At 41.1% G+C, this 24,664-nt stretch overlaps 2 protein-coding genes and 1 long non-coding RNA gene across 3 annotated transcripts in view; 1 reads left to right on the forward strand and 2 right to left on the reverse strand.

Moving 5' to 3' along the window:
- Nucleotides 1-5,691, reverse strand: part of si:dkey-151g10.3 (serine/threonine-protein kinase WNK3) — a 54,623-nt gene extending 48,932 nt beyond the window's left edge. Inside the window, exon 1 of the mRNA XM_058085130.1 lies at nt 5,176-5,691. The gene's annotated coding sequence lies outside the window, so the exon portion shown is untranslated. The remainder of the gene's footprint in view (nt 1-5,175) is intronic.
- Nucleotides 4,750-6,002, forward strand: LOC131137324 (uncharacterized). Its single transcript, XR_009131883.1, has 3 exons — nt 4,750-4,849; nt 5,386-5,545; nt 5,641-6,002. It is a non-coding gene; the product is annotated as an uncharacterized LOC131137324 (long non-coding RNA).
- An 18-nt stretch (nt 6,003-6,020) lies between these two features.
- On the reverse strand, nt 6,021-18,057 carry fam3a (FAM3 metabolism regulating signaling molecule A). Its single transcript, XM_058085149.1, has 10 exons — nt 17,377-18,057; nt 16,434-16,465; nt 16,233-16,340; nt 14,261-14,293; nt 14,046-14,172; nt 13,715-13,773; nt 13,060-13,110; nt 12,719-12,803; nt 10,609-10,735; nt 6,021-8,376 (listed from the first exon to the last, which is right to left on the reverse strand). The coding sequence occupies exons 2-10, from the start codon at nt 16,444-16,446 to the stop codon at nt 8,278-8,280; spliced, it is 702 nt and encodes a 233-aa protein (XP_057941132.1). The 5' UTR covers nt 16,447-16,465; nt 17,377-18,057; the 3' UTR covers nt 6,021-8,277.
- Between the last annotated feature and the right edge of the window lie 6,607 nt (nt 18,058-24,664).

The raw sequence follows: 24,664 nt of genomic DNA on the forward strand, positions 1-24,664 counted from the left end.
CCCGGAAACTGATCAAGTCAATTTCCATCATTTCCTACGTGGGGAAAAGCAGCCTGGAAGGGATTGCGTTCCAAATGAATATTTAAAAAGAGCTGCACTACCCAAGTCCTCCAGCCCCAACAGAGAAACACCCCCAGTTGTCAAAGGGTTTTTGGTACATGCAGCCAAGTCACCGTGACACCTAAAAGACCCCTTACAGGAGTTATTTATATTCTCAAAACACTCAGAGGGCAACATCTGTGCTGAAAGGTTTGCAGACGAAGCAGTGACGTCGCCGGAGACGCTACCAGTCTTCTTTACAATGTAAACATAAAAAGTCGAAAAGCTTTTTTAATCCTCTATTTGATCACACATGAAACCCCTGAACACAAACTACTGCAGGAAGATTAGGCATGCAGACAAAAGAAGAGCCAGTTGGTGTGTGTGGGGGGGCGGCTAACGTACATGAAGAGAGTGGACAGGAAGGGATCGTCATTGGACAGCAGAGTTTGAAGGCGGGAGGAGAGCGCCCAGTGGAGAGAGCTGGGAAAAATGAACAAGAAAGAGATAACAAGGGGCTTTTGGGGGGCGGGGGGCACAGACAAAAGAGGGCTGGAGAGATTTTGTCTCCTAAAATATGTGCCAGTGTTGAATATGTGAATGAGAGCAGCCACTATGGCCAAATGTCTACAACAACAATGGCAGCTACAGTTATGAAAAGAGAGACGAAGGGGGGGAGGCAGGGGAGGCAACCTTTGACCTTTAAATGGAACTTTGACAGTAAAAGAGCACTGATAAAAATCAAATTTAGAGACATCATGGTCAGGAGAATACTGAATACATTTCAGCACAAATGTGAATGAAAATAAAAAACGACTACCCGAAATTGGCTGATCGTCATAAATACATATCTACTTCCTGTCATAATTTAATTTAATTGTATATATATATATATATATATATATATATATATATATATATATATATATATACGTATATATACGTATATATATATATATAAAAAATTATATTTTACATATTTTAGGAGACAAAATCCCTCCAGCCCTCCTTTGTCTGTGCTCCCCCACCCCAAAAGCCACTCGTTATCTCTTTCTTGTTCATTTTTCCCAGCTTAAATTAAATTAAATTAATCGGTAATCCTACTAACAAACTACACAGCCATGAGAAGACTAAGCTACCTTAGCTAAGCTGTTGAATGAATAAAACTGTAGCCTATTTTCATGAGCCATTACAAGGAAAACTAATGTGACATAGTTGGGGGTCTTTGTAGACCGAGCTTTCTTTTTCACACCACAAAAGAGTTGCGACTGAATCAACAGCGCCTCTGCTGGTTGCAACTCCAAGTCGTACACTCCATTTGGCTTCAAAGACTTCAAGACACAATTCATCCTCAACACTTCTGTTGTCTGCATTGTTAAAATGTTTTGAGCTAAGGTGTTAACTTCCTGGCGACACACCCCGTCTACCAGACAGGAACGCCATCCAGTCAACACATCAGCAGTTAGAAAAGAATGTACTTTCGACTCATCCAAATCAAACAATGCAGCGAGAACATCGCCTGCTCTTCTGTTATGGACAAATGTTTGCATGTGAAGACAATTAGCCCGAGTCTTAAAGGGACCGTACGTACCAGCTGCCCAGAGGGCGCCGATGTTCGAACACACAAATAATGGCGTAAGGACCATGAGCTCAAAGGTAAGGTGGGCCCAGCATTCAACGTCTTTTACGATGTATTCCAAAGCTCAGAACACCAAGACTGCCGTACGTCGACTCCAACTAAAACAAAGTGATGGAACTAAATGGGCCACTGGTCACTTCAGCAGCACAGTTCTTGATGTCTAATGGAAAATATCAACTAATGGCCACTAACTTCAAACACACGCTGGTTGTTCTCTTTGGATTAGGCCCAAAACACAAGGACTTTTGTCCAATCCAGGTCAGGCATGGGCGAGAGTGGAGTGTAGGTAGCACACACAGCGTACTGTTCACTGAGCGAGGGAGGGAGACAACCATGTGTTATCTAACCTTGCTTTTTGTTGCATTTCACTCCCTTCAGCAATCACAATGGTGGTGTACTTCAGAGAATCCAGGTGGCATTCTCCTCCATGAAGCACTGATCCGCTGAATGTGGACTACATGTTGTTAAAGTGGCTTACTTTCGCTCTTGCAAAGGCTCTCTGGTCAAGTCAACTGCACTGCTTGGTGGAAAGAGATCAATAAGTAGATAAATCTTGTTATTAGCTCAATAACTCAAAACCCTGTGACAATGCGACTCGGTGAGTGACAGGCAAACAGCAAGCTGTAAGAACATACAACACAACGATGAACACCGCCCAACCAATGATAAGATCCTGTCCAGATTACAGTATGTAGTACATGCCGTTGTTTTGCAGGTTAGCATGTTGCTAATGGGGCAGTAGAGTTGAAGATGTCCTATTATTCTCATTTTCAGACCTTTGTATCGAGTTGTGGTCTCCTATAGAGCAGCTACACACAATAACCCACACAGAAAGCTTAAAAGATCTTCCAGAATCTGCACCTATTCCAGCTGGATTTCCTTGGATTTCCAAAACTGTTCTAATTTATATTATAATTTTATAATATAATATTATAATTTCTGTGATAGAAATAAAATAAATATAATTTATATGATTGGTCACACTTCCAAGCGTTCCGGACTACTGACAAACCCCACTTTCTAATTTTGTCGGTATCGGATAATAAATGAAGAAACCCTTTGGAGAGTTACTTGATAAGTGGTTGAGGAGCTACTGGTAGCTCATGAGCTACTGGCTGGAGCTCTGTGTTAATCCCGGGATCACACTGACGTTGTGGATCCGTTGCAGCCGCCGGAAGCAATCCGTAAGATCCTGTTGTAGGCTCACGCTAGCGCCGTGCGTCTCTGGCGACTGCCGTACTGCACGGAAATAACCCGTTTGGGGACGCTGCAGAGCATCGTCACATCATATCATCATATAAAAATGTATTGTCACAGTGGTGATTTGGACGATATCGATAAACATTGTACCCTCAAAAAACAAACAACAATATGAAGATACAGTGTTGTACTTACTCAATATATGCAGTCAAAAAACCTCGACAAAAAAGCAAATATGGCTATTGTTTACAAGGCTGTACAAGGCTAGTTATGGCGTAATATCTGTTCTTGCACGCATGGTTTCCACAGTTGGAGCGGATACTCACAAGAGAGTGAGATTTTTATTCATCCAATGAGAAAGGGCTCCTCTAAAAACATGCTGTAAAGCCAAACAGGGCTGTACAGTGTGACTAATTCACTCGCCTATGCTTGAGTGGCCGTGCAAGTGGAAAAAATAAGGGACCACTGGTGCAAGGACATTTTATTTGCATTTTGCTCCTGAAATAAGTCACTATAATTATTATTATTAATATATTGACTGTATGTGTAGCTTAGTACATGTGTGTACAGGATGTAGTATACCATCATAATAAGCCAAAACATATTCTGGACCAAAATTAACAAAACCTTTTGCTGTTGTCCGGTGTTACTATATCTGACTTATTGTGCAGTGACATGGGGGACTCCAGTACAAAAATACATTTCACTCATCAAATGAACTTGAAAAGATCACTTCATTCAGATAATACACGATACTGGTTATAGAGAACACACAAATTACTGGTTCATTCAATTTATAGATATTAAAATCCACACATTTGGTGCATCTCTAATCCATGCACAAAGCAAACAACAGGCTACCCAAAAACATACAACATATTTTCTTAAGCGAGGGACTACACATCCTTGGTGAAAAAGTACATTAAAAGCATCTGTATGTTTAAAGGGGACACCGATGATGCTCATTTTTCAGTGTATTGTATTCCACCCACAGCCCACCTCCAGGCACGCCCACTCTGCTGTGATTGGTCACACTGCCAGTGAATAGAAACACTTCCAGTTTGTGCCGCCAACTTCATATGCGTTGATAATAAACGCTTTTAACATACAGCCAGGAAGTAGAGACTGGACAGTCCAAAGTTTCTCAAGAAAAGACGCCTCTCAATGGTAAGTAGCTTTAGCATTTTAGCATTAGGTTTTCTACAGCATCGGTAACATCTAATGTGTTTTGCGGGACTATCTTGGACCATCTTGGTATTGGGTACCAACTTCAGAGCTACTGGATCTGCATTGAAACAAAAATCAACTGGCCGACCTCGCACTGCTAGAACTGATTTAATTTTTAAAACATAATGAAACAGAATGGCATTATATGTACTTTTCCAAAATAAAAACACTTTTTTGTTTCTTTACTTTATTTGCCTTTTATTTAACCTACAAATGTGTATGATCACTTTGCCTGATCCGTTATATAAGGAAGTCCACCCCTCTGTGACATCACAAAGGGACAGTTTAACCACGCCTTTTCAAACCAAGCATTCCGAACTTCCTTCAGGGCTCACTTCCAAAATGCACAAATCCCATTATCTGGCACTTCGGCATGGTTTAACACCAGAATACAACATTCTAGTTAGATTTATTAGGGCAGAAAAGTGGAAAAAGCATCATAGGTCGCCTTTGAAACGTTTAGTAAATCTGTATGTGGAATCAAATTATTAAACAAAATGAGTGAAGAACTTAACGTAGAAATATGAGTCGAATGTACAAAGTTGCAAAGGTTCTCCGAAACTTTGTGTATGATCGAGCTGGCTTAGATCAGAGTTGATTTGAGTGGCTCAGCAGCTGTTAGCCTTTTTTAGTCACGGGAGCATCCGTGAGCCCTCACCGTGGACCCGTCATTTTCCACTCGGGAGTGGGCGACTCACAATGGCTGAAATAATCACAATGTACAATATAGCGATGTCTGGTTATGTAAGTATCCTAAGTATCGTAAAATAATGCAGCTATTGGCGACCCCACGCAGGCTGACTACATGAATATGCTAAATGAACCCACACCAATGTTGGCCTTTCATGCCCAGGGCAAATAATTCCCCGTTGCGTGTTTGGGAGGAAGCTTCCCTCCACTTGCTGTGTTTAATTCACAATTCTAAGTAGCCATAAGAATGGATAAAAAGCTAATAGGCTTGCAGTGTTGCAAAACAGGGCAGGTGGTTATCCCGCTGCCACTGGAGAGGAAGGGATGGAATTCCAGCATAACAACTGAATTGCATGGCGAATTAAATAAACTTCACTCACCAGAATTCCACATGTCGTTCCGTCCTGTGATGCCTTCCTTTGAGAAACAGCACAAATGGTTGAAATGCGAAGTATTATTCCTATTTACCACGTGATGTTTACACTTGGCTTTGTCGCCTACAAATTATTGGAATGCATTTTTTTTTCGAAAAGCGCAAAAAAAAAATAAAATCCAACGGGTGTTCGGTGTGGACTTCTTGTATTCTCAAGGCGGTTGCTGAAGGCTTGACAATCCGAAGATGAGTCGTCGAGCCTCGGTGACAGACGTCCGCGGAGCTCCCCTTCGTCACACGATGCCCGCCGACGTCGCTTTACTGTTGTCTACTCAGTAGACTACTCGATTCCGGGCTCCGCGACCTTCCATTCATGGGTAGGCCAATAATGTCAGTCATTTGGTAGTATTATTTACAACGTATGACTCCTTGTGTGGAAACTAAGCCGCTTGATGGTGCACACTTGCCACAGGGCTCGTCATCGTCAGCAAGAGCCTGGCCGAGAAAAACAGTTGCTTGGTTCACCACCAGGGGGCGGCAGAGACCCGCATATTGCAACCAATCAAACAGCGGTGCTGCTACGATGCTGCGTTCAGGCGCTCAGCCTTGCGGTCGGTGTTTCTACATTTCAATTTTTATCTCTCCTGACAACTTGGCGTTCTCCGAAGCGTTGTCTGAGTCATTAAGGTGTTCGTTGGCTAACCTCAGATCGGCCTGAAGACGGGATCAAAGACAGTACTCAGTACTTTACTCAATCATTCATTTATAACTTCTTATAAACGTTTTATTGTGGGTGTTTGTTATGTCTCACTGTTAAATAAACATACCACGAACTTTTGGACAAAATCAGCAGGTGATCAAGTCATTATTTCCTCCACTACATATAACAATGAATCACCACACAAAGATGAAAAGATGTAACAACAGCATTCACACTACAAATTTAAATCCTTTTACTTTTTGAATCCTGCTCAGCCATAAATTACCAAATGCGCTTGAATGCACCATAGTATCATGGCCCGCTGATTTTTTTTGACATTCCATTGCAGAGCGATTCGACAGGCAACCACATTGTATGCCGTCCCCGTTCATACAATCTGTTAATATGCGAGATCACACTTGTTCACAGTCAAAAGAATGGCTTCAAGCCTGATGAACCCAACAACCCCAAAGAGATTTTGGTGTAATTTCGCCCTCTGGTGGACATTATGAATAAACGGAACAATTGAATTAGACGGAAAAAACATGCATTTATTGAGAAGCTTCTCTTTCCACAAACACAGCTCTGTATAAAACGGTCTTCACGGAAATGAAGACACAACCATGGGCTTCTTGCCATACATATTAAAGAGCAATAATATTATTCCTATGCATTTAAATAGTTGTAACAAGAGACCTTGTAGATACATTCAACATAAAGAAATCACGCATATACGCAACATTGTCAAACAAAGCTCAACACAGTGGACAGATATCAACCAGCATCAGATATTATTCTAATTTGGAGCAGTGTTGTTCCACTCAACTCACATGTCAAACCTCCTGTTTGTGCATTATGATAAATACAGTGGTACCTTGGTTTGCATTATTAATCTGTTCCAAGGGTCAGTCGGAAAACAAATTGTAAAAACCAAATACATTCCCACCCTAAGAAAAAATATTGACACAAAGCACAGAATAATTGAGAATAATTCTGGTTTTACATGGTGAAAACAATGTGGAAATACATCCAAGTAATAAATGAAGTGGACAAATTGACATTGAACCTTTACCTTATTAAAGACTCTTGTTGGCAAAGACGGACACTACCTTCATGTATCGCTACGACTTTTTGAATTTGCGTTTCTCACCTTTCTTACCGTGCTGGCACGATAAACTGTTTTTCTGCCCCATTGTGGGTTATTTTGCAGCCATATTCAATTTCAAAAAGTGTAACTGTGTCAGTCAGAAAAGGCCGACAGAGGCAATCGAAAACCGAGACATATTTTTGGCAATATTTTTTTAAACTGAGGTACCACTGTAGTTTATATCAAAGTAAAACAAGTCAATTGTCAAGCGATGTTTGTAAACAGTATGGTGGTGCATCGGGTTGTAAGGAAACAATGACTGCTTCTGGTATGCATAATTTCACATCAATAATTGTCACAGCATTAAAAACATTTACCTTTCATATAAAACATGGTGTTTACATTTAAGTATCTGTAGTACCACAAATGTTTCTGGTGCCAATTACGTTTACTCACGCCTTCACGAAACCAGCTGTTTTTGGAGAACATTGGATATGGTGCAAATGTCTAGAACGTTTGCAGTGTTCTATCATAGAGGAACTCCATTTACTTTGGAATGGAAGACCTACTCCAGCTTCATGTTTCACCGTGCAATTCACCTCTGAAGGGTTTTTTCACCTCTTCAAAGGGGACCTATTATGCTTTTTCCACTTTTCCAACCTGTGAAGGTAGTGGGAATCTTGTATTCCCGTGCTAAACCATGGCAAAATGTCAGATAATGAGGTTTAAAGATTTGGAAGTGAGCCCTGAAAGAAGTTTGGGATGGCTTAAAACGCTTGGTTTCAGAGGGCGTTGCAAAACTGTTCCTTTGTGATGTCACAGAGGCTTCCTTATGGGCGTGGCTGTGTATCATCATCTTTAATCTGTCAATGGCATCTCCCACGGGACTGTTTTTGTGAACATGAACGTGAAATATCCGCCAAACTGTTGCTAAAGCCAGAAGTAGTGCGCTCTCGCCAGGAAAGGTGTATTCACGTCGAACGTGCTGCGCGTCCACACGGCGCCTTCACATCCGGCTTCTGAGCTCCACAGGACCAACAGCGCCACTAGAAAGTTTTCTGTGCGGGTTATTGTGTGTAGCTGCTCCACAGCTCAATACAAAAGGTGGAAAAATGAGAATAATAATAGGTCCCCTTTCTGAACGCCACACTCAACTGAATTCTATACGACTTTCATAACCACTTCCACATTTAGTATTTCATGTCAGGTTTACTCATGACTGAGGCACGAGAGAAAGGAGGATGTTTCAGTCATGGCTCCAGAGCATTCCACCAGCCAGTCAGATGCAACTCAAACCGTTACCTCACACGATGAGGCCTGAATTAACTTTCCAGTGGTGGCCTCAGGGGAATGCAGCCATCCATCTCCAGAGACTCGGGCCAACCTTCGTATTTGTTGCCGATCTTACTGTTCTTCATACGCTAATGAGAACAACCAAACAAGTCAGATGTCAACAAAATTGAGATATACTTTGTTAGTAGCATATTTTACTACTTCCAGATCAACAGCAAGCAATGCACTTACATTTGCTATTATCATTGTTATTGCTATTAATTAGTACACTTACTCCATTCTTACAAATAACAGCAGTAGCTGTGGCGGGGGCCTTGGGGGTATTATACTAGTATTTATTCAACATAAGACAACTATAAGATAAGATATGCCTTTATTCATCCCTCAGTGGGGAAATTTGCAACTATGAATTTAAGACAAACGGTATTATTAAGATTATGGTCACACTGCAGGTCAATTCCAATTTTTTTTGCTCACGTGACCTGGCCCTGATTTTTCACAACAGTGTGAACAGAACAATTAAATGTTCTGTTCAAATGCGACTTAAGCCTTATTCACATGTAGATATAAATCTGATTATGTAGCCAAGCTACTAGAATCTGAATGGTGAAGTCGCATATACAGTGGTATGAAAAGGTTTGGGCACCCCTGGTTGTTTTCAAGATGTTCCTCTATAAATGACTGGTTGTTGGGATCATCCATTCCAGGTAAATATATCATATAGCAGACCAACACAAGGATAGATGAGAAGGGAAATGAACTTTATAGGATTTACAGAAAGTCTACAATCATTATTTAAACTAAAGTAGGCAGGTGGATACATTTGGACACCCTTGTTGTTTTATTGGTTAGAATACCTTTAACACTAATTATTGGAACACAACAATAGTTTGGTAAGCTCATTGACCCTTGACCTGCATACACAAGTGAAGCAAGTTGCATCTTCTCTGAAGAGTAGCACCATGGTAGCCTCAAAACAATGCAAAACGCATGACCTGAGAGCAAAGATTGTTCAACATCATGGTCCAGGGGAAGGATACAAAAGCTAGCTCAGAGATTTCAGCTGTCAGGTTCCACTCTGAGGAGGATAGTGAGGAAATGGAAGACCACAGGAACAGTTCTAGTTAAGGCCCAGAGTGGCAGGCCAAGACCCGCTCCAAAGACCTACAACGTGATCTTGGTGCAGATGGTGTCACTGTGCATCCTTCAACTATTCAGCTATTCAGGGAGAGTTTCTGATCACATGCCACAAACAAAGTGGCTTGAGGTATGCTAAAGCACATTTGGACAAGCCAGCTTCATTTTGGAATAAGGTGCTGTGGACTGATGAAAGTCAAATGGAGTTATTTGGACATAACGCGGGGCGGTATGCATGGCGGATGAAGAACACAGCATTCAGGAACACAAGAATTGATGGTTTCCAATCAATAATAGATTTTCAGATTTTTTTTCAGATTTTCAACCTGACTCAACTGGAGATGTTTTGGAAAGAGGAATGGTCCAAAATACCTTCAACCAGAATCCAGACCCTCATTGGAAGATATAGGAAGCATTTAGTTTTGCAAATATTGATGTAATTTTTCTGTTGGGGTGCACCTGCCTACTTTAGTTTAAATAATGATTGTAGACTTTCTGTAAATCCTATAAAGTTCATTTCCCTTCTCATCTATCCTTGTGTTGGTCTGCTATATGATATATTTACCTGGAATGGATGATCCCAACAACCAGGGATTTATAAAGGAAAATCTTGAAAATGATCATGGGTGCCCAAACCTTTTCATACCACTGTATCTAACCTATACATCATTGAAAGGTGTGTTTTTCTGTACTCACAGTGGCTTGGATGAAAAGTACTCACCAATGTAAGCTAAAGTTATTTGCCATCCAAACATGATTTGTGTCAGTGAAGCAGTTCATGTCAGTCCTGGCCTAAGTTCGCCACAGACTGTTGCGGTTAATCTTAATGATTAAGATGAATAGTAATCATTTGGTTAAAAGGCAACAACCTGTTATTTAAATCATCTTTTCATCATCAGTGACTCTCGCTGTAATCAGCATTAAAATCATCATCATCATCATTATAATGCGTTTAGTGTTTGCTTACTTGCCTAACCTTTGAGACACTTTTTTCTGTGTCATGCAAGGATACTGTTTTTATTTCCTAACAACTGTAAGACCTCTTCTTCTTTTGCACTCTTTACAATTTGGAGGTGATAAACCTGGTCCACATGAGGGCTAGCTCGAAGGAACATCTGAACTTGACCTAAACAATACTATATATTTTGTGACAATTTGAAGTGCCAAAGTCCTCACTCTACAATTGAGGAATATACACAGTACAAATGTATACATATGTATACCTGCTCAAACGGACTCTTGTTCTCTATGCCCTTGGCACCAACAAACACCCAGCTGTCCCGAAAAGCCAGTTCCTTCACAACCGTGCTCCCAAGCTCCTCGAACAGTCGCCGAGACTCATCGTTCAGCCTGCCACCGGAGACAAGAGGAAGATGTTTACTCCAGGGTTCTTACAGATCAGCCTGAGCCCTTTTAGAATAAATGTTAACAATGTCATCAAAGTCATCTACAATATCAACTTGGGTTATTCAAACACTTTACGACCTGTTTACAGTTCAGGCACTCTAATGGACTATAATGGTATCAATTATCATATTATTATGTTACACCCGATGTTTAATGTGGAGATAAAGCGTCTTAGTTGATAGACAGTTGATAACTATGAATGATATATGAAGAAGATTTTGATATGGGCCCAAACTAATGTCTGGGGAACCTTCTGTTTGTTAATTCTTCCTATTTAATGGTGCTTTCATGTTACTTTTTGAATAAACGTACAGGTATTTGGTTTGTAGTGCTTCTTGTATCTTTCTGCTGCTGTAACATCTCAGGCCAGGATCCCACTGAATCCGTTGAGGCTCTAGTCCTGATCCAGTCCGAGTTGCCTCAGAGTGGCACAACTCACACTGACCTCTGTCGCCACTGTGGCAACCGTCCTCTCCGGCAACAGAAACCGCACTCGCGAGAGCAGATATTCGTGTGATAACTAGCCTTGTGTACAGGAAGTATATGATATGTAAATGTTACACTTAAGGGGAAAAAGTGGGCTAATAAATTGACAATAAAAGCACAAATACTGCGGATTTCAGAAAACAACAGATGGAATGATACAGCACTCTACAAGAAGCAATGAAGTCTGTAAAATTAAATAAGAAAAAAAAAAATCAAAAAATTGTTACAACTATAATGATGAAAATGGTAATGTCAATGATTGTTATAATAATAATAACAATAATGGTAATAATGATAAAGATTATAACAATAATGATAATGATAACAATAATAATATTACAATGATAACAGGTGAAAACAAGACAGTGGCATGAACATGATTATATCTTGCAAAAAGGGGTAGGCATTTATAAGCTTTTGCTTCAGCCTACTCCTTTTGGGCTTGTGATCAGATAGTTGAATACAAATGTAAATCATGGAAAGTTATATTTTGATTGATGTAAGAAATGCACTGTAATGTCATATACCCCCCCCCCCCCCCCAAAAAAAAAGTTCTTGTCAACAATCGCCGTATTTGCCTGCACTGCCACGTGTGTCATACATTTACGTATGTGTTTTTTTGGACTTCATACAGTGAGTAAGTACTAAACCGTATCTATTTTCATGTTTATTATTATTAAATAGCATTGAATTACTTCATATTGTTGTTTGTTCTCTGAGGGTACAATGTTGATAGATAGCGTCCAAATCTGCAACTACGTATCGACGTCTTGTTTTCAGAGATGAGAGTGGGTCATGATAAACAAAAATCGGAGGGGGAGCCCATGGATTTTAGAGATTATTTACCCTAAAACCCTATGATTTTAACATCAACATTTTACTAATGTTTTAATGTTTAATGTTTTACACTCAGCACACACAGAAATATCCTTCTCTGTTTGCTTACAATACACTAGAACTCTCTTCAAGTACATAAATAAGCACCAACATTCATTCATTTTCTACCGCTTATCGTGGGTCATGGGGGTGCTGGAGCCTATCCCTGCTGTCTTTGATCGCGAGGCGGGGTACACCCTGGACTGGTGGCCAGCCAATCACAGGGCACATATAGACAAACAAACATTCACACTCACATTCATACCTATGGACAATTTGGAGTGGCCAAAAGTTCCATTTTGACTGAAAAAAGTGGAATTCCGTGTATTGATATGATGATATGATACGAGAGTGCTCCAGCATCTGAAAAAAAAAGTTAGAGCCCAAATGGATTCTTTCCGTTGTGCCGCATGGAGCTAGTGTGAGCCTACAACAGGGATTTGAATCTTGTGGATTGCTTCTCGCACAACAGAGCTGCAACAGATTCAGTGTGATCCCGTGTGTTCAGTATATAGCCTGTAATGTTTTGGACTAGTAGTGATGTACGGAATAAGGGATTATTACTTCGAGGCTGGATCGTCAAAAGAGGCCACGAACACCAGCGTTCCCTCATGGAGAGGCCGCAGAAACTTCAACAGGTCTGAAACATCTGATGACAAACAGCATATGATTCACATTATAGGGGTGTCACAACATGTCATTACATAATAAAAGGTGACAAGATTTCTCATCCAGAAAAAAACTCTTGTGGGCACTTAATAATCTGAGTTCTTCTTCTTTTCTAGTTCTTTATATTTTTTCATTGTACTGTCCTTAAAATTAATGTGTCGTAGACCCAATCTCATGTAGTATTGTCTCATCTCATGAGACCCTTGTTACATGATAATAACATCAACTTTCAATACCTCCTGCCCACATGTCGAAGCTCTTTGTTTCCAGGAGTTCCCCCGTGACCCCTGAAGAAAAAACGAAACTTGTGTGACAATTCAAACCGCACTAGAATATACAGTCCCCCCCCGCGGTTTGAAAATCACTAGCTCTCTGTATCTCGGTTTAAAAAAATGAATAAATGATTGCTGATTTGTGGTTGAATATGGCCTACTATTCGTTAAAAATAGGGATATTCCCACCAGGGTTTTATGCTTGTGATACCGATCCTGGTAATCCATGAGTGAAATCGGCCAATACCGATTGCGTAAATGCAGTGTAAATGTTTAAATCTAATACTGGCTATAGTAAGGCTCACTTGTGATCTCTTGTGAGATCTACTTTCATCAAATTAAAACGACCAAGAGCTACAAATTTTTCAAACACTTATTTCTATAGCTTACTTCAAGCCAAACAAAGCTTGTTATACCAGAACTAGCCGACAAACTGTTGCTGAAGCCACTCTCCGTAATTGAGACTGCGCCTTATAATCCAGTGCGCCTTTTGGTGCGGAAATACGGTAATATTGAATCCTACTTTGCGGAAATTCACTGATTTCGGTCAGGTCTGGAACCTATTAAGTGCACTAAACGTGGGAGGTGACTGTAGTCATTTAAAAATGGGACATGGTACCATTCACCAAAGCGATGTTTAGTCCTCGCCCGATGTTGTTCTTCACACTGCTTAACAACCTGTGGGAGAGTATGGTAGTAGAGAGGTTAATACACCATCAAATGCTCAACACCTCACTGCTTAGCTTCTTACCAACCGACACCATAGCTTTCTACAGTGTCTCAGAAAAGTGAGTGCACCCCAAACGTTTGTCTAGCTTAGTGTGCAGCTTGAATAACAAACAGCCAATAATATCTAAATAGCTGGCAACACACGAGTGTGAACATGTTCAAGAGATCAGAAAAGTCAAAGGAAACTATCAATACAGGAAATTATCAAAACAGAATCTCACATCTTATCCTCCAGGCATATTTTGGGCCCAATGACATTGGCAGCTCCAGACACCAGACGAAAAGCAAGGTGTTTGGTGGGGCATGGTGCTGAGAGGCCACATTTATAGCGCCGTGGTCGCACTTCAGCTTCAAAATAAACAAAAACATAAAATGCTGCATTAGCAGAATGTAGCTGAAGATGGATCAGATAATAAAAGTACTTTCTTGTACATACCAGGTGTTGGTTCCTGACTTCCACCTGAAACACCTGGAAACAGGAAAAAAAACAATAATTGGTCATGCTTTTAAAGGAAAACTGCACTTTTCAGAATTTGCGTGTCATTCACAATCCTTATGTGAAACATGAAGATATATTTATTTCCCTTTTCTGTGCATTCTGGCACGAGAAAATTTGTTAATATGATCTAGCTAACTATAGCTATTGTAAGTATAACATGTTATGAAGTTCTTGCATGATCACAGCATGTATATCAAACGATGAAACGCTGTTAGGGGGGTTTTTCATAGTCGAAATAGGTGTGTCCCTATGACGTGCATTGTTAGCTAGCTCATATTAACTTGTTTTCTGGTGTTGTGATGCACAGAAAAGGGAAGCAATATCTGCTCATGTTTCATATAAGGATTGAGAATGATGGGCAGTCACAATTTACACTTTATTAGACACACCTGCACAATCTAATAAGAGTCAGTAATCTTTAAAGAGCTGTGAGGAGAGGTATTAGTGAAATAAAATGTTATTATTGTGGTTGTAGATTTGCACTGCAGAAGACTACATGGTCTTGTTAATATTTTGGCCATGCCTAATACTGTAAAAAATATGCAGTCGAACCCTTGTTTTCGTGATTAATCTGTACCAAAAAATCGGATGAAATTCAAAATATACCAAAACCCAATAAATTTTAAACACATAAGGATTGGGAATGATGGGCATTTTTTTAAGTGCAGTTTTCCCCCAACTTACTACCAAATAAGGGAGATTGTTTTAAAAAGAACATGAAAAGGACTCACACAAACACGCGCACACTCAGCACACACAGGCAACACCACCGTCATCCCCCCCGGCACCCGGGGCGCAATGGAGCAGGGGGCCCAGAGGTCCCAGACCTACAATCCAAGTCCCAAGACGAAGAGAACGGGACTGCTAAGGGACAAGAACACCCCCTCCCCAACCCAGCACCAGGACGACAACGGTGATGCAGACAAAAGAGTGGGCGAGAGGGAAAGCCAGCACATGAGCAAGCGAGCGGGTGATCAGACGAGCAGCAAGGGAACGCACCACACCGCGCCAGCTGACACCCGCAAATCCAAAGGAGCGGAAATGCCATGGCCCCAAGCTGCGGGGAGGCCAAGCACCAGAGCCGAAAAGGCAAGACCAGCGGCAGACTAACCGACGGACGCCACCAGCCACTGGGAGCCCGTCCCCAGAACCTGACAAACACCCAACCGCCCAGCAGAGCAACGGGCCCCCGGCAGTCCACCCAACCACCCCCTGCCCGCCACCCGTCCCCAAGTGAGACCAAGCCCCACCCCAACACACAGCCCGGTCCCCGGAGCAGCCAGCACAGCGCTAAAACCCCAAGCCGCCACAGCATACAGGCCACTAGCAGCACGGGCCCCACTACCCGGAGACTGACGAAACCCTCCACAAGCGCACAGAGGTGACCATGATGCAGGACAGTGCAAGGGCAGCACCGCAAACCACACTCTTGGCGCAAGCCCTGGTGCCAGGGGGTCCCCCCGGGAAGGGCAGGCAAATCGGACAAAAACATCCTACAACCCAGGCCACCCCAAGCGAGCCACCCAAGCTAGCACCCAGCAGGCAGGATCACAACCAGTCCCGACCCCACCCGGCGGACAGATGCGGGACAGGCAGAACATACCACAGCCCAGCCCACCACACCCATGTACGGGATGAAATGCTATTTGGGATGTATACACACGTTTTAAAATCAGAACCAAGTAGCAAAATTATTTACTTTATTATTAAATTATTATTTCTACTGGCTGGGGCCCCATCAGTCCTGGCCGCATGGAATTGTCCTAACCTTCCCCCCTTTACGGCGCCCCTGTTACCAGTCAGCTTATATTAATAATATCAGAAGTGAAACTATTTTGCTAACATATAGAAAACATTTGAAACAATGCATCATGCCATTATGTCATTTGTCTTTAGTTTGACGACCTACTATTAAAGAAATGGTGCAGAAATGAACCGCCTCCTCCTCCAAACAAGGTGTTTGCCAGCAGCCAGGCGAGTCCCACGAGCAGCAGCACTGCCACAACTCGCATAGGGCCTGTGGAGACCAAGAGAATACAACCACTTGGGTCACATATCTTTTTATTTTAACACCCGACAAGAGTGTCCATTTAGTGACACGTAAACCTACCTGTAAACCTCATGATTGGGTCTGTCTTCCACCTAGATAGTGGAAGTCGAAAAAAACTGCTTGAGTGTGGTTGCTTTGTGTTTACACAGTGCATTCTTTACCAAGAGGCCTGTTCAAAAACAGGTTTCCATTCTTCATAACACACGACACAACACAACAGGCCCTGCTTGGGAAGCACATGTGTACTTGGCCTCATACAATCCTGTGATTTAAATCTATAATCTCTATACATTTCTTAAATCAACACTATTTTAGCAAGCACACTGCATATTGTCATAAAAATCATTATTTGACCAGATATTGAGGAAGGGAGTTTTCTTCCACCTTATGATAATATGCTGCCTTCTGTTTGATCACAGGAATTAGCATGAATTCAAATGTTGGCCATGCCTTAAACAAAGCACTCTGAAGAATGCATGAGAACTGAAATGTACCTCGATCCAAGCTTGTTTCTTATATTATAATCCTACGGAACACATTTTACTCTTTCTCAGAAATGTAGAGTGTTTTTCGTGAGTAAATGATTTTCTTGCAATGTTTTGGATGAGAGCTGTATGCATAGATTGTGCTGTATTAACATTAAAAAAAAAAGAGTATAAATACGGTATATTTGGGATAAATTATATAAATACAGTACAGAGTAAATGATATTATAGCATACATATTATATCACATATATGTTATTATCCACAGTATGTACACTACAATAGTTTAATTTATATCAATATTAAGTGGTTTGCATGTAGGCCACACAGTCAGGAGATGGGAAGACCAGGGTTCGATTCTCCGCTTGAGCATCTCCGTATGAAGTTTGTATGTTCTCCCCGTGCGTGGGTTTGTTTTCTCTCACATTCCAAAAATAGAGAGAGTCTAAACTTTACAATGACAAGAAAACGTAAACACAATTAACTGATGTCATGAAAGTAAGAATACCTGTACCTACCAGATACCTGACGTGTCGCAAGTGTTTCTCTCGGCGGCGATCGGCTTTCGATGGAATCAGCAAGGAGCCGTAGGTCGGCAACTAGTAAAGTTTACCTACTTTTTTCGCTGCTTCCTCATTTGTAGCTCACATACTTCCAGCGAATACGTGTATTTTGCATAGTGGCGGCGTATATAGCCTTTTTCTCTTAAACGGGGTTAGCTATAACCGACTATTTTACAATCATGTCACTTGTCTTCCGGAAATCCTGCCCACTCCCAAAACACACCAGCTGCACTGAGGCTTCTCTCCTTCTTCTTCTGCTTCTTCTCTTCTTCTTCGTTGTCTTTTAACAGCGGGGTCTGACTATAATAGTGCACTACCGCCACCCCCGGATGTGAATGATGGCTATAATTTAGAGCAGTGATTTTCAACCACTGTGCCGCGGCACACTAGTGTACCTTGAGAAACCGTCAGGTGTGCCGTGAGGAATTATCCAATCCACTTTTTATAGCATTAACATTGATTAATCATCATTTGCAAATATTATGTCAATAGCCATGAATATATGGACCCAAATATTCCAATTGCATTTGGTATATTTGCTCAAACGGAAAGAATTGAACAGGGATGGAATATTCCTTTAACCAATCCAATTCAGGTATCTTGTACCCGCTCAAACGGAAATTTGTCAGGGTGCCTTCTTCTTCGTGGTGTTTTTCTTCTTCTGTTGTTTATTGGCGGTTGGCAAGCAGCTTTCGTGTACATTAGCGCCATCTGTGAAACAGAATTTAAACACTTCTATACGCCATTCACAAGTCCGGTTTCATTAAAAAAGAAAATATATATCTATATAAAACATGTCCCGAGTTTAATTATAAAATATTTGCAAGATTGAATGTGATCTTTTCCTGTTTAAATTGATCCCGGGTGCGTTCTTTCAGCGCATGCTCAGATATGACGTAACACGCAGCTCGAGACGTTCTTCAGTTTTAAAAATGGAGGCCAGCAATCGGCATTGGACTAAGCAAAGTTTGTTTTTGATTCAAACTAAATTTCAAGACTGGACAGACGAAAACTGAAATACGGAGTTATTCCAACAAGTGAAAGAAAAACTTGGGGAAGCCGGTATCACGTGATGTTGATGTTTACGTTTTACTGCGCATGCCCTATTGACTATTCTGTTTGAGTTTCACAGCGCATGTAGACAAGAGATTGGAATATTCCTTTCTATGGATACCACTGTTTCCCGAAAGGTCATTTGGAAAGAGAAAAACTCGTCATGTAAAAACGTGGCTACTGTGGAGCGTCTGTGGTGTAAAGACTGGCAGAGCAATGTAATATTGGTCCGTGTGGCAACACCTACCTTGTTCCTCCAATAGACTAATTGATGCACGTGTGAGGTCATGGTGACATTTTGTAACATTTTTCCAATGTAAAAAACGTGCCGTGGCTCAAAAAAGGTTGAAAAACACTGATTTAGAGGCTACGTCTATAATCAGGCGCGTAATTTGCACGGGGGTGATGACCCCGGTAATAATCAGATCCAGCCAATATAACCCCCAGAATATAATCACATCATCCGATTTAATAAAAATAAACATCGTTAAGCATCTTCCATCTTACATATATTTCATTAACATCTTGTTGAGTTTCTTTAGTTACACCATTTGCCAGCAAAACAGTAGCATGTTTAATCATCCGGTAATGTAACCCCCCTCTCTCCGCTGAATACTTGGTATTACCCTTTTCTCCCTAATGTTCGCTATTTGCTGTATGTTTGAGAGTGATGGGATTTTCGACTCTTTTGTGTGATCCGGTTCATTTGAAGTGAAGTGAAAAGAGCCGGCTCTTTTTGGTTTGCTTTTGGTTTCTTTTTTAACTTTAGCTTTGCTTTTAAATATTTACGGCAGGGATTTTGATAGATGACTTGATGAACTAAGTATTGCACTCGACTGAAAAGAGTGATTGTTGTTTATTTTATGGAAAGTTCAAAAGGCTACAAACAATAAATATGCAACAAAATTAAAATTTCAACCAAACCGCGTTTGCGTGTCGTCCTCCCCTCTCTCTTCTCCGTCCCCCCCCCCGTCTCTCTTCTGGCTGAGACACAGAGCAAGAGCTGTCTGTGTGCACCGGTGTACACTCACTGCATGTCCTCGCCCCCCTCTTTCTCTTCCAGTCTCTCCTTCTCGGAGCAGTGCAGCCAAACCACACTACAGACAGGTGAAAAAGAGAGAGCGACATTGGAAAAGAGAGAGAGCTAGGGAAAATGACGGCGCAACAATAGCCGACTATCATCGTTCATTTTTTCGTTGAACCACCTCGTCCACGAACGACCCATCACTAATGTTTGACGTGGATGGAGAAAGACAAACAGAGCAGAAACGTGAAAAGAACACTGAAGGCTGACAGACAACAATTTTTCATTGTTGGTCGACACCTACGGCTAATAAAAAAAGACAAAATCTTGACAAAAAGAGGTAAATAGCCGTATTAGCTGTAGTTAGGTGATAATCCGTGACGGGAGTCTGCAAGCTAGTTGTTGGATTGCCAGTGTCCTGTAAGCAAGCAGGTAATTTGCACTGGGAGATAGGGGGTTCATGACCCCCGCAGAAATCAGACCACGCCAATATAACCCCCGAATATAAATTACTTCATAAATAAATAAACAGGTAAACAGGCAACGTGCAGGCCTCACAGCCAGGAGACCGAAGTTCAATTCTGTGTGGAGTTTGCATGTTCTCCCTGTGCATGCATGGGTTTTCTCCGGGTACTCCGGTTTCCTCCCCCATTCCAAAAACATGCTAGGTTAATTGGCCTCTCCAAATTGTCCATAGGTATGAATGTGAGTGTGAATGGTTGTTCCCTGTGATTGGCTGGCCACCAGTCCAGGGTGTACGCCGCCTCTCGCCCGAGGACAGCTGGGATAGGCTCCAGCAAGCCGGTGAACCTCGTGATGATAAGTGATAGAAAATGAATGAATCTTTTATGTCCATGATTTTCCTCATTTTATTTCTTTCTCCGTCATACCCAGTGCCATGTATAAGAACATGCTCTGCATCTGTCCCATGTTTACCTATTAAGAACAGTGTCTTGCTTAAACCAGTGTGTCCTAATCAGAAGCCTTGTGAAGAATGTTTCCTCTTTTCTACAACTGCCAACCCAGCCCAACATGAGGGTGGATATGAGTCTGTGCATATTATTACTCTCCACCCACTGCAATGCTATTATGATTGCCACAAGTTCTGCAGAAAATACTGAAATAAATTTGCAAATTTGAAGTTAAATTCTGGCACCGCACTTTCCCTGTTTCTGGTTGCTGAGATCCATCAGTAAAAATCTGAATAAAAGTATATCTATCCACATGCATCATAGCCAGTTGTCCCTCATCTCCCTTGTGTCTCTTAAGCTTTTCGTTTCGGGTAGTATTTGTCTCTGGATGAATTAGCAACATATAGCGTCCTTCAAAATAAGAGCGCCGTTTGACCACAACGGTGTAAACAAAACAAGAGTATCATAAAACTATCTTTCATATTGTATTGGTGACTACATCTTCCTTAATGACAAGCACAGGCATTACAGTTTGTGGAAGATTTAGTAGCAATGTGTGCAGAGGCTGACATCCCATTACATAAGTTAGACACTTTCTTACCAATAAATACATGTGCTTTACAATTTGGTAATGGTTTTATTTCATTTGAACATGCATCAGATTCCAATTGAGTGCATCCCATAATCAGTTCACAGTTCCACATGTCCAAAAGGAGTAGGAAGAAGCAAAGCTTATTAAATCCTACCCCTCCATCTGGTACTTTTACAATCAGTAACTGTTACATTTGTTCACTTCCTGCTTTCCATAATACAGTTTAAGGTTTTTTTTTTTAAATAATGTACCTTGTACCGAAGTAGGAGGTGAAATGACCATCCAATGACATAATGTGTACCATAGTAAGTGTCAATATAGTGATATATATAGCACATCATGACTGGTTCAAGACTCTTCATCCTTGTATTTAGCAAACATCAACTGCTTGTATTGTTTCTTGAATTGGCTCATCGTTGTGCATTGTTTGAGGTCCTTACTCAATCCATTCCATAGTTTGATTCCACATACTGAAATGCTATGGCTTTTTAACGTAGTCCTAGCATAGAAGTGTTACAAATGTACTTCTTCCCTGAGATCATATTTCTCCTCTCTTGTAGAGAAGTATTGGATGACATTTTTAGCTAATTGGTTGTTTTTAGCCTTAGGCATTATTAATTATTATTAAACCAGTACAGTGGAACCTCAGTTAGCGTCCACACCAGTCAGAATCTTGCCTCATTTTGCATACATTCTCTGGTTAGCGTACAAAAAGGCCGGCGTTGTCTCATGTTTTTAATGCACTGTGTAAATCCAACCGTGTTCTTAATGTATTGTAACCCTTAGATCCATAAGTGGGTCAAAAATGACCCGGTCAGGTTGTTTTCTTGAAATATCTTTGTAATGAAAAATTGTTATCATTTCATATTCCAGGGTTCCTCAAGAAACATGTTTTTGATATCATGCCGTTCACATTTTCAACTTATCTTTTATAGATTTTAAGAAATTTTAGTTTTTGTGTTACTACCCCAACCTTCCATAAGTTGGTCAAAAATGACCCAGTCAGGTTGTTTTGTTGAAATATCTTTGTAATGAAAAAATGTTATCATTTCATATTCCAGTCTGTATGGGCAGACTTTGCAGGTTCCCGAGGACTTCATTCCAGACCCCACTGCGCCCTGGTCCGCTACTCTACAGAGGTCCGCCCTGCAAGAGGTGATGGGCAACTTTAAGCTCACCTCCCGGCATGGTGCCTCCACACGTACCCACTGCTCTGGGCGCAGCGTCTTTATACCCGCCCTATGACAGACCACACAGGGTTTTGGTACATGGCGGTGAGTATTTTGCTGGGTGGGAGTAGGAGTGGAAGGGAACGAGGGAGCAGACAGAATTGCTAAAAGAGGGACTAGAATGACGAACATTATCAATGTACCTGTGTGTAAAGGTGACATAAAGGAAATTAACAAAAAACAAATAATGGAGAAATGGGAAAGCAGATGGAATAGGGATAATAGTGGAAGGAATAATATTACAAAGTACAAAATCTGTTCATGCACAAGGGGTGAAGATGAAAAACAGAAAAGAGGAAACTTTTAATGATTCGATCATACTAGATTAAATAAAACATTGTTTTTGGTAGGTAAATGCACATGGGAAATATGAAAAGAATGTAAGGCTATAAAGGATGTAGAACACATAGTATTGTTACATTGTAGAACATATAAGGAAGAGCGTATAAAGCTAAGGAAAATGATTAGTAAAGTAGGAGCAGTGGAGCATTTAGAGTATACTCGGAACAGTTGGTGAGGGTGTTAGAGATACACAGAGGGTGGTGATAGCTTACACTGGGGAACACTATTTTTTCAACTTTCTGTTGCATTGGATTTTTTAACTGATTCTGAATTTTTTTAGGCGCTGATTTCAAATCTGAAATTAGTTTTTCTCCATTAGCTCTAGTTTTCATGCAATTTGAGATAGATGAAATAGTCTAAATATATGAACTTACGTAACCCAAATCTATGCGTTTTGAGATTATATACATAGATTCCATTCCTGTTCCAGTTTTCAAAGGTTTGCCTTCATTAAACGATAAAGACATTGGACATGATACGAACGAGGAAGACAGTTGTGACAATGAATTGCCAGAAACTGAGTGGGAACAATCCGAGGAATGTTCTTCAGAGACTGAATCTCCCCCAGTCCCCAAGCCTCTTCACCAAACTGAACTGAATGACTTAGTTCGGGATTTAGGTCTTTCAAAGAAAGCAGCTGAGCTTTTGGCATCAAGATTACAAGGCAAAAATCTTGTTGATCACACTGTTAAAGTGTCATATTACAGAAAGCGCGACCAGCTTTTTGTGACCTTCTTTTCTGAAGACAGACAGTTTGTTTACTGCCATGATATCCCAGGTCTTCTCAAAGAACTGGGTGTTCCTCACTATGATCCAACTGAATGGCGGCTCTTTATAGACAGTTCTAAACGCAGTCTCAAGTGTGTTCTTTTGCATAATGGCAATGTTTACGGGGCAGTGCCTGTAGGTCATTCAGTTCATCTGCGGGAAGACTATGATGACATCAGAATGGTCATGGAATTCTTAAAATATCGTGAGCACAACTGGATCATTTGTGTAGACTTGAAAATGGTAAACTTCCTTCTTGGTCAACAGAAAGGTTTCACCAAGTTTCCATGTTTCCTCTGCATGTGGGACAGTCGAGCACGAGACAGACACTGGGTCCAGAAGGACTGGCCTGTTCGTGAAACCCTTGAAGCAGGCATGCCAAATATCACACATGACCCAATTGTTGACAGAGATAGGATCATCTTTCCTCCTCTGCACATCAAACTAGGTTTGATGAAACAATTTGTCAAGGCACTGGATACCGAAGGTGAATGTTTCCAACACATAATCAAAGCTATACCAGGGTTGTCGTTCGAGAAGATCAAAGCAGGTGTGTTTGATGGCCCACAGATTCGAACCACATTCGTGATGATCAGTTTGTTGCCAAGATGACCGCCTTGGAGAGGGCAGCATGGTTATCCTTTGTGGCAGTCGCTTAGAACTTCCTTGGAAACAACAAGGCAGAGAACTACAATGAACTTGTGAACAGAATGCTCCTCGCTTTTCGTGCTCTCAGGTGCAACATGAGCATCAAGCTTCATTTCTTGAACAGCCACCTTGACCAGTTCCCTGAAAACCTGGGGGCTGTGAGTGACGAACAAGGAGAGCGGTTCCACCAAGACCTAAAGATCATGGAAGAACGCTACCATGGTCGCTGGGACAAAAGTATGATGGCCGACTACTGCTGGAGTATTAAACGAGATTGCCCAGATGAAGTGTAGAAACGCAAAAGTTACAAACGCAAATTCCTGCCTGACTAAAATACTGTACTGACAGAAAGTGATAAGCGTTATTAGCTGTGATTGACTCTTATCTGAAGAACGTTGTAAATTATGCTTATCTCACGTTGCGATAAAGACTGTTTTCTGAGAAACGCTTCCAGAAAAACATATGGCACTTCTAACAATGGTGTACTTTAATCTAAAATCACATTTTAATGTTCTGTTTCTTTTGCCTTGTTAAATATACTGATTTGTGGCTGACATTGCAATATCTTATAATAATGCTCGATTTTTTTCTATTTTTAATAAAAATTAAAGATTGCATAAAATCTGTAGCTTGCAGAAAAAAAACTAACTTCAGATTTGAACTCAGCACACTTAAA

Source organism: Doryrhamphus excisus, chromosome 10, assembly GCF_030265055.1.
Source record: "Doryrhamphus excisus isolate RoL2022-K1 chromosome 10, RoL_Dexc_1.0, whole genome shotgun sequence".
NCBI classification, from domain to species: Eukaryota; Metazoa; Chordata; class Actinopteri; order Syngnathiformes; family Syngnathidae; genus Doryrhamphus; species Doryrhamphus excisus.

What these genes read in the sequence shown, in the direction of transcription:
- fam3a (XM_058085149.1), bottom strand. An exon ending in TCTGCACCATTTCTTTAATA is followed by an intron (nt 14,294 to 16,232) that starts GTAGGTCGTCAA and finishes TCCTGTTTCCAG; the next exon opens with GTGTTTCAGGTGGAAGTCAG. An exon ending in TTTGACGATCCAGCCTCGAA is followed by an intron (nt 10,736 to 12,718) that starts GTAATAATCCCT and finishes CTCCGGTGGCAG; the next exon opens with GCTGAACGATGAGTCTCGGC.